The 10,967-nt window shown below is 43.6% G+C and overlaps 1 protein-coding gene across 3 annotated transcripts in view; it reads left to right on the forward strand.

Moving 5' to 3' along the window:
• slc35f4 (solute carrier family 35 member F4) overlaps nucleotides 1–10,195 on the forward strand; it is a gene marked incomplete at its 5' end in the record, with an annotated part of 34,624 nt that extends 24,429 nt beyond the window's left edge. For 2 of the 3 annotated variants that reach the window (XM_079528325.1, XM_079528326.1), the window contains 5 exons: nucleotides 3,757–3,976; nucleotides 4,282–4,407; nucleotides 4,942–5,134; nucleotides 5,292–5,381; nucleotides 9,313–10,195. In XM_079528325.1, the coding sequence (XP_079384451.1) occupies nucleotides 3,757–3,976; nucleotides 4,282–4,407; nucleotides 4,942–5,134; nucleotides 5,292–5,381; nucleotides 9,313–9,554 (871 nt within the window). In that variant the 3' untranslated portion in view covers nucleotides 9,555–10,195. Of the gene's footprint in view, nucleotides 1–2,631; nucleotides 3,085–3,756; nucleotides 3,977–4,281; nucleotides 4,408–4,941; nucleotides 5,135–5,291; nucleotides 5,382–9,312 lie in introns of those variants that run through there. The other variant, XM_079528327.1, reaches the window with a different exon arrangement.
• Nucleotides 10,196–10,967: the final 772 nt, after the last annotated feature.

Consider the following 10,967-nt stretch of genomic DNA (forward strand, 5'->3'; position numbering starts at 1 on the left):
GCTTTTAATTTATTTTTATTTCTTTGTTTTTTTTGTGGCTTTCGCCTTTATTTAATATTTTTTATGGAGGGCTGACAGGAAATGGGGAGAGAGATGGGGGGGAGGGGGTGACATGCAGTAAAGGCCGTCGGGATCGGGAGTTGAACCCTTGACACACTGCCATACTGGATTACCAGCCAAGGTGCCTGGACCGCTGAGCCATGGCCCAGGCCAGCTCAGAGCTTTTTGGACATTTTGTTTTTAAGAGAAAGTAAAAGTGGTTAAGTCTGCGGGTTTTATAAATATTTAACATATGATAATTACATATGACATTTTGCATCACATTTAGGCTGCTTCATTAAAATACATTATACAATACGGATAATTGATTCATATAACATACAGACTTTAGAGAACATGAGAGGACATTACAAGATGTTAGAGGACATCAGAGGATATTAGAAGTAGGGTAGAAGAATATGTTAGACTAGAGTGCATGAGAGATATTAGACGCCACGAGAGGATATCAAAGGACATGAAAGATATTACAATACATTAGAGGACACGAGAGATATTAGACGCCATGAGAGGATGTATATTAGAGGACATTATAGGACATGAGAGGATGAGCAAGGACATGGAAGCAGTGGTTCTCAGGGGCACGGTGGCAGCAGTCGGTAGCGCTGTCGCCTCACAGCTAGAAGGTCCTGGGTTCGATCCCCACTGCGCCACTGTGGGCGATGGGGGCGTGTTCTCTCCTCCGCATCATCAGTGGGAGGAGAGAACACTAGAAAGTGCCTTTCTGTGTGGAGTTTGCATGTTCTCCCCTATAGGGTAGGTAGGTACCCTCACAAAAAAACATGCAGTAATCCTGGTCTCTAAACTGATGGAGAGAAAAGGAACTGATTGGACTAACATGTTCCTTACACACGCTATAGGTCCAACTGAGGAAACTCCCCCTTGTCAGGTGAAAAGAAGCGTCTTGGACTTCTCATGCATTGAAGGAAACATGAGGTCAGTCCGTTGCTCTCCCCAGGTTGGCAGAGGGAGTGTAGCGCCCAGGATTACACTAGACAATTAATTGACACTGGGTGAAACAAGAAATGACTCAAGTCATTATATATCAGCTTGCATTCCATTCTCTTGCATATTGTACCTTAGTGTCGCGTTTGCAGTCTCTAGTCATGGTGTGGTGGGGGAGACGAGAGCGGGCTTAGTGTCCCATTGGCCGTATAGGGCTTGGCTAGGGATTGGCTTATCAATCGATTGATTTTCATCAATCATGAAAATCTCACCACTAGACCACATAACTAGACTATAATGTCTGATCATTGATCAGCTCTGCAAGATGATAAAAAATGGGTTACAAAACGTGGGATAAATATTTTAATAAAAAGGAAAGAAGGCAGTGGTTCTCAAACGTTATAATTTCAAGGAGACCCAGTTTGTTATGCATTAGGCAAAGGACCCATATAACCTCTATAACTATAATAGTTATAGGGCTTACGGTTGTTTGTTTTCAGGGATGTGAGACTGCCTCAGCATTTTGCAGGGTGGAGTGTGACCACCATCTTCTCATCATGGTGGTCCCCTCCTGGATAGCTCTTGGAAGAGTATTTCAGAGTCTCTGAGGGCTGAGAACCTCTTCGGTCGCACCCCTCGCCAAGTGTTGGTTGTTTCCTTGCATACAGTATAGCCTGCCATCAATGCTGTGTTAGTGGAGTGGGGTATGTGAAAGACTAGACAGCGGTTCTAATTGATGTAACAGCAGTGACCTCAAAGTTTCCAACTGTCAACAATTTTGCTGGGGACCGCCTAGAACTCCCTCAAAGAACCCTAGGGGTCCCAGGGTCCCACTTTGACAAACACTACAGTACAGGACATGAGCTGATCTAATATTCAGCTACATTGTCAAAACCTACTGTACACAATACAGTTTGCCTGTAATCATTTAGTGATTTTGACGATGATTATGACTTATGGCGAAAACCATAGTGAAACCTTACTGCATGGTCTGCTTGCAGCATCATCAGGTTAGGCACTGAATAGTTAAGTTTAGGCATGGGTTTGGTGTGGTTTAATACGTTTTTAGCTGCTTCCACTGGTCTCTGTTGCTCATTGCCATTTGCCACACCAAGTTCATTCACAGTCAGTCCTGTGTCCCTACTCAGAACATCTGGAAATGTGAGCGGTCTTGTTCCTCTTGATGGGCAGGGTAGTCTCCACTCTCCACAGAAGAATATCCGAAATTAGTCACACAGTATAGTTAGTTATATGCCAGTTTCCCGTTTATGTACAGAGGCCTTTGCATCATTATAGAACTCTGCAAGGTTGTTTAAGCTGCACAGGGGCAGAAGGCAGTTCTGCATGGTATGGTCTGCTTTTTCACATTCACAGGTGGTGAATTTGTACACCATCTGGCCAAAGCAGCTTCTGGTCGCCCCATTCATGTTCTCAGGCAGTTGAGTGTTTTCCACGGACATACTGTACATTATGATGCTTCTGAGCCAGGAGGGAGATCATCAGAAGATGCTATTCCCATGTCTATAGACCAATTATTTGTTTACAAACATTGGGACTGGGCGCACGGGTGACTGTTTCATGTAATCAATTCCCAACAGATCTCCAAACCTGTTGTTTTGGGGAGCGCTGGTTTCAGTCCATTCAACCTCCTCTTGTGACTTGGCTAGTGAGATGCACCCTAGGATACATTTATACTTCAAAGCCCAACAGTGTTGCGCACAGAGAACAGCTGATATACAAGCTCACATCGCAAATGCGACTGTTGTGAGCGTAAAGGTCTGCGTGCGCGACACCATCGCCGGACGAAGCATAAATTATATTTGATGGGCTGCAGGTGCGCGTGCAGCCGTGCACAAATAGGCTCTGCTGCCGTGATCATGAGCGCACCTCCCGTTCTTATGACAGCGACTGGAGGTGTGGTTTTGAGGACAACTGTTTTGAATTGCTATTATTGTTCAAACACAACAGAAACCAAGGATTATATATTTCAAGGGCGAGAGATCACAATAAAAATCCTAATCATTCTTCCTCCACACTGGGAGAAAAACAGCATCTGAAAGTTTGATGGGGCATTTTTTACACGTGAGTGCAGTTAGAACTTTTCCATTGCATCTTATGAGAGTTGGTGTGCTGCCTTTATGCGCGCGCATGCCGTTTCTTATCAGTGTGACGTCGTCTGATAAGGCGTCTATAGGAGGGAGGTCATTATCAAGCTTGTTTGCCCATAGCTGGGGTCTGGTATGTTCCTGAGATGTTGTCAGGGGTTTAACATGGCTTCTTCTTGACAGTCATCTCCATGGTGGAGATGCCATTCATATATCATCACTGACAAGCAACTCTAATCAGCTGGCATCGTACCGTCTCTAACATCAGCATGCCATGCAGAGGCAATGTCAGTGAGGAGGTGGAAGGTTGTTTATGTCCCGATGGTTGAATATCTGCCTTCTTAGACCTGGCTAATCCTTTGGAGTTTTAGGGGATTAATAAACTGTGTGCCAGCATTGCTAATACGAGCCTCTGTGGGCAAGCAGACTGATCGTAAACAGAGTTTACAGCATTAGTGACACAACATTGGAATGACATATCTCTCCTTTAATTGGCATTTACAGTTAGGCCTGTAAGTGGAGATATTGACTGCAATGTGGGGAAACAGTGGGGTTATATGGCTTATGTTCAGCAATTTCTCTAAAGTATACTCTCACTAAGTAACAGAACAATTTATTGTTGCATACTTCCTTTTCCCTTCTCTAACAGGGAGTGTAGCAAACTCTTTGGGGAGGATGGGATGACACTGAAGCTTTTCCTGAAGAGGACAGCACCTTTCTCCATCCTGTGGACCCTGACTAACTACCTGTATCTGCTGGCCCTGAGGAAGCTGACCGCCACTGACGTCTCAGCCCTCTACTGCTGCCACAAGGCCTTCGTCTTTCTCCTGTCTTGGATCGTCCTCAAGGACCGCTTCATGGGTGTTCGGGTCAGTAGACTCAGTATACTAACTAAGCCATCACCAATGCAAACTTTATCCATTCTCTACTGAGACATACCGGTAGTTTGGAGTCATGGAGTATAACTTGTAATAGATATTAGTGGTGGGGCCTTATGGATAGAAATGTCTGTCGGTCGTTCCATCCAACACAGATCATTATCATGAAATCTAAAGGGTGGGTTGCCATGAAACTTGGAGCAGCACGACCTCTATATAGTGGGGCTTTTGGACGTACTCATATTAGCTTAGTCTTTTTCATATTGTGCTGATATTTGTTCATTCTTTGCCTTCAGATTGTAGCTGCCATAATGGCCATCACAGGTATTGTCATGATGGCTTATGCAGATGGATTCCATGGGGATTCTTTTGTCGGTGTGGCCTTGGCTGTCGGCTCTGCATCCACGTCAGCTCTCTACAAGGTTAACATATAGCTTGGATTTTATTTCAAGGACCCCTAATTTGATATGCACTTGACTAGGCCATGGGCTATGGACTCTGGGATCCCAAACTCTGAATATTTTTTATGTGATACGACATGATTTGGTCATATGGTCCATACTTTTATTTTCTGTCTATGTACTGTATGTATAGAGATAACAGTGAAACCCTGATCAAAATAGCTGTTCTTGTACATTCTAGTTGTATTTACTTATACATGTAGGTGAAGATTAGCTATCATTCATTTGGCTGGAAACCCCTCAAGGACCCCAGGTGGCCCCCAGACCCCATTTTGAGAACCTCTTGAGTATAGTATCAGGCTTTATCCAAACTGCATCCTGACTACAGCAGCACTACTGAGTCTGTAGTGCCGCAGTTTTAGTAATACTGGATTAGGTTACTCAGAAAAGACACCAGATTGACATCCGGCCAAACACTGCAGCACAATAACCCAAAAATGCCTGCATGAGAACGATCAGCAGGAATTTAATATGGTTTCCTTCACTGTGCCACAGGTGCTGTTTAAGATGTTCCTGGGCAGTGCCAACTTGGGAGAGGTGGCTCACTTCCTTTCCACAATGGGCTTCTTCAATCTTATTTTCATCTCCTGTGTGCCGCTCGTCCTCTACTTTACCAAGGTAGAGCACTGGGGTTCAATTTCCTCACTGCCCTGGGGGTATCTCTGTGGACTCGCTGGATTATGGCTGGGTGAGTACACGCATGCAGGCACGCACGCACGCACGCACGCACGCACGCACGCACCAATTGTGCATGCTTGTATCACCTACATACTTTCAGAAGCAGTTATAAAATTGATTCCCCTGAATACATTACTAGTTTGAACCCTTTTCCATGTGGTTTCCAGTGTTCAACGTCCTGGTGAATGTTGGTGTCGTGCTGACCTACCCCATCCTCATCTCCATAGGAACACTGCTCAGTGTGCCAGGCAATGCAGGTACTTTGACTTTATTATGTAAGGAAATGAAAGGAATTATTTACTGATCACCAGGGGAGGGGAAATTACTTTACTTTTACTGCTCTCACCCAGCAGATGCCTGCTCAGATGGCTCAGATGAGCCACAGGGGGAGCTGTTAGGGACAAAGAGCCCGATTAAGCAAGTCAAAAAACCCATGCGGTAATACAGATTTTGGCCTCGCTCTGCGCCTTTTCGTATTATGGAAGCCGTGGTGAACGCTCACTCATATGGAATACCACGTTCCTGAATATTTTAGCATTGGGGGAGTGTCCATATGTTAATTATTTTCGCTTTGCGCTATTTGCTATTAAGCCCCTTGACCTAAAAACCCTCAGCGCATACCGTCTGACCACCTCTTAAATGCAAAAGGCACTGTTTGATTTTACACTTGAGCGGCTCTGGAGTGCTGCTGGAGTGTTGCCATGTCTGTTTGCTGTTTATTATAAGCGGCTTCTTTTTCTGCAAAGTTGCTTGTAAATATTGGTAGTTGTGGTTGCTTTTCTTGTTTCTAAAGTGCTTATTTGGGCTTTTCTCCTAATGTTGTTTAAACCAGTGATCCTCACACAGCGACATTCCCATGTCAAGGACCCCCAGATGAATGATTTGCCCAACTAAGCCAGTGACCTCCATGACAGATTTGTGTTTTTAAATGTTTCAATAACATTTTTCAAAAATATTCCACAATTGTCACTTTTTTCAAAGATTACTTTTGAAAATAGCAGATCTACCAGCTCACAATGCATCACATTCATTCATTAAAACTATGAACTCTGACTGCAGGGGGATATATATTTATAATGCTCATTATAACAATGTGCAAGAAAATATGTAAAAAGAGAACTTTATATTTGTGGACAATCAAAATATGCTGGAAATTTTAATGTGGTGTCATTAAAAGGAATCTTGATATGGCAGACTCACTATCTAGAAAATAAAAACATGGCACTTCATTTAAAAACCTTTTTTAAAAATTAAAACATCTCCATAATCATTGGGTGGTTTGCTTTCATACGCTGTATCACACCCGACTCAATTCTTCTTCAATAAAATGCTACGAGCGAAGACCATAACATTGGGGCCGCAGCAATACGCATGGCGCACGTATGGCATTTCAACTCATTCCTTCGTCGTGACTCGAATGAAATAAAATAAACGTTATTTTACTGGTGTTTTTCAATAGAAACAAATAAAGAGCGTGTGTGCAACAGTGCATATACGTGCATGCACTATATGCTATATTTCCTCGTTGTCGGGATGGTGAGCTCTTCAGTGTCTTCACAGCCCGTTTGTCTTTCATATTATTCTTATAATATTTGATATTATAAACACTCATGGTTCTCTCATTTCTCAACCGTTTTTTAAAATGTACAAATCCCCATATTCCTTAGGAATATGGGGGAATATTTTTATCGAATTAAACAATATCAAACGAACTTGTATGTTCGGGGGTTAGACGATTCTGGGAACATTACGCATGGATTGCCAATTTGCCAGCCAATGCTGCGTATCTACTCGCAGTTCCATTCCGATCTGAAAGGTATAGGTAGGTGCCATTTCAAAGGCTTAGTTATTCATTTATGAATCAAATTAACTAGAATAAAGATTTGTACAGCTGTTTTTCATGCTTAGAACAGAAACAAATGAAGTGATGATGTGCGTATATCTCCCTCCCTTAGCATATGGCTGCGCCGCTGTAATGACTTTCCAATGAACACTGCAAGTTACTTAACAAAATAGAGACATAGGCCTACAAGCTATGCACATCATGGCTGTGACAGCTTGTGGATCTGTTCTTTTGAGGCATAAAGGTGACAGCATCCAGTGCAATAGGAATAATTAACCCAAATGTGACAAAGTCATGTCATGTCTATGGTGCCAGTCTGCAGAAATGTAATACCACTTGCAGAAAAGGGCGCATTCCGTATGAGGACATCAGCTGACTCGTAAAGAGAATAGTACGGACATGTTGATTGGGTAAAGCCTCACAACTCCCTTAAACACTCCCATGACTAATTCAAGGCCGTTTTGCTCACACCACGGGGTGTCGAAAGCGCTTCTTACCAGGCCCATAATTGTAATATGACATTGCCCACGCCTCCACGTCTTAAAAACTGTAATATGATATGTAATTAGATTTCACCTGCTTAATCGGGCCCAAAATTGCTCATGGACACTTTGACACAGACTGGGTGAGTTGAGGGTCGAACCGGTGACCTTCCAATTCACCCTGTCTCAAGTCCCGCCCATGGTTGTGCCCCTCTTCGCACCCATTGGTTGCTGTTTCGTGGTTGGACAAAAATCCTTTCTCTCCCTCCACTACCATTGAAATAACGTGTTTTTCAGTTGCTTCGTATTGATATTCTGTGCGTTCAATTCTTATTTTAAACTTGGTGTCAGTAAAAAGGAACATCACAGGTGCAGCATGGTGACTGGGCATATCATGTTTGTTTTTAGTTTTTTCCAAAAATGATGTTATAGCAAATTCAACATAAACAAGGCAGAACAAGTCAGAAAGAGCTTGATGGTTAGTCAGTCAGGGACCAATCAGAAGTCTGACAAAGGGTGAATTCACAGACAGCCTCTACTACCCATTCATCTATGGCCGCAGGACTGGCACACTCACAAGACTTGGATTAATGAGGAGCAGATACATAGATCTTAAACATAAATAAGCAATAAATGGAACATCCATACTCACAAAATAAGTTGAAATGCTTCTTTTGCATAGGAGTGTTTGTTTGTTTTACTGCTGCTAAAGAAAACAGTATCGCACTCCCGCTATTGCCTTCTTCCCATTTGCGACGTGTGGCGCTAGGAAGAATTCTAGTTACTGTACATTCTTAAATAGTTACATTTGCAGGTGGAAATTACGGTATTTGGAACTTTTTTTAACCCCATCATATGAAAATATAGGTATGTTTTACTCCAATGTACAATAATGACCAACGTAGGCCTGGGCCATGGCTCAGTGGTCCAGGCACCTTGGCTGGTAATCCAGTCTGGCAGTGTGCCGCGGGTTCGACTCCCGATCCCGACGGCCTTTACTGCATGTCTTCCCCCCATCTCTCTCCCCATTTCATGTCAGCCTACTGTCTGTCCCTCCATAAAAAAATATAAAAATAAAGGCGAAAGCCACAAAAAAAAAAACATTAAAAAAAATAATAATAATGACCAACGTAAACAAATCATGTAATTGTTCCGTTAGTCCTTGTATGAAGAGCTGAGTCAATCACCTAGAGACAATAAAACATACATTTTGGTGGTGGAGCTAGTAGCTACCTACAGTGTCTGTTTATGCTTGTAAGATTGTTTAGGTCGCTCAGTGTTAAAGTAACACCGTAACACAAGATTTTTCAGTATGGGAGTAAAACAGCCACTTTGAACAGAGCGTGCCTGCAATGGCATTGTATTGAGCGGTCAGCATTTCTGGCCACTGTAGCAAAAAGATTACACAGCAAGTCTGGCTCTCACGCCCCGGAAACCCAATCATCGATGTGCCTCCACCGACGCTGCAACTATCCCCTCACCGAGGGAGGATCGGGTTGCTAAGGCGACTCTAAATGCCTACAGATGGGTTCTTTTCCTTAACCACAATGGACTGTATGAAGGTCAGTGGGTTATGGGCTTTTTAACCACAGAGACACAAAGGACAGAGTCGCCCATTTGTGCTGATTGTAAGCTGCACCGCTAAGCTATGTTCATCCTCCTACAGCCCCAGTATCCTGTGGTTTGGCTTACTTTATGTAATTAATCTCAATTTGTTTTTGTTTCTATCCCACCAACCCACCTTCCCCTAACTCTCCCTCTTCCTGTCGTGGTTTTCTACTCCATCTTTGTCATCTTCTTCCCTTCCTTTGCCCCCTCTCTCGTCCTCCCATCCCCTCACCCACCCCATCCCCACCATCGCAGCTGTAGACGTGTTGAAACATGAGGTGATCTTCAGCATGGTGCGTCTCACAGCCACTTGCATCATCTGCCTGGGCTTCCTGCTGCTCCTGCTGCCGGAGGAGTGGGACTCGGTCACACTGCGTTTCCTGGCCACCATCGCCGACAAGAAGTCTGAGGAGCACGGCGAGGAGGTGACGGAGTCCAGCGTCCATACCCGCAGCCGCAGCCGAGCCAACGGCGCAGTCTCCATACCACTGGCATGAAGCTCTCGCCCGGGTCGGCCGCCAAGCCTGTAAAACCCTGTTCGATGTCCAAGTCCCTTCCTCGCATGTTTGTCCAGCATCCATCGGGGAAGTGCAGATGGGTGCCTAGTGCTCATGAACATCAAGTCCTCCGGGCCAGGAAGACAGGAATTATTATGTTGAACTGTGTGTGTGCACAGGGAAGATGGGCAGTCCCCCCCGACTGTTCTTTTTTGTGTTGATGCATCTCTGTCTCTCTCACTTCCCTGCAGGAGACGAAAAAACTGAGCATTTATGGATCTTGCTAAGTGAAAGGGTAGAAAGCATCCTGTACTTTCCTGAGCACCTTACCGTGCCCATAGTCCTGCCCCTCGCACGCCCCCACCCCCCCCCCCCCCCCCCGCCTCCCCGTCGGCCTCACAGAGCTGACTGCCCCACCCAGCCCTCCCCAAACTGATCTGCAGACTGTATTCTGTGAATATAAATATTAGCAGGGCCTGTTTGGCTCACTCTACCTGTATTTATTGAATTTATTTAGAGCGGTCTCAATTAGACAATATTTACATTTTATGACTTAAATAGTATACAAGAATGAAAATTATACTATGTGTAATGTACAGGCTTTTTTTCTTTTCTAATAAATAAATTAAGACCCACCCACATTTATTGCTGTGTATTACTAGACCCGCCTATGATCGGGACAAAGTCTTAAACATTAGAAAATGATTTAAAAAAAAATGTAAACGCCATTTTGATTGATTCAGTCAGTTTTGTTCAGAGTGGAACACAGCTCAAACAACTCTGATGAACTTGGCAGAGCTTCAGCTAGTCTCTTCAATACTGTATCTCTGCACAGATGAACTGCATGGGCACATACAGTGCATGCTCAGAGAGAGGGAGAGAGAGAGAGAGAGAACATTTTGGCAATCTGTGAGAACAGTCAATATCACATCATCCAACCTACTGAGAATGTGCCTGCATTCTTATCCTGGCACATGAGTGTGAATGCAAAGCATCACTTGACAAGTTGCGGCATGAGCATGACGGTGCGTCATGGCGGTGCTCGCATAAGAGACACGAGTTCTATGAACAAACTGTTGCAAATTACTTAATTAATTTATGGTGAGCATAGTGAGAATCTTAAAAAGTATTAACATCTATTTTAGTGGAACTCTTTAAACACTGTAGGGAGATACAAATCTTGAGTTCCATAGCGTTTAATGGAATTAAATGTTATTTTTTATCTCCAAAAGAGATATTTTTTTATAAAAGAGGTTACAGTATTTTTGCATGCTTGAAAAAGGGCATTTTAGTCTTTTCACACGTTTTGCTTTAATGCACTACCTTTATTGTTGTGTGCAAAGTTTCTTAATCAATGTGGTGCCCTGATCTGTGCCAACATACCATTATATATTGCCTTAAAGTAAAAGTAAC

This window comes from Electrona antarctica (genome assembly GCF_951216825.1).
Source record: "Electrona antarctica genome assembly, chromosome: 18".
In the NCBI taxonomy this organism is placed as follows: domain Eukaryota; kingdom Metazoa; phylum Chordata; class Actinopteri; order Myctophiformes; family Myctophidae; genus Electrona; species Electrona antarctica.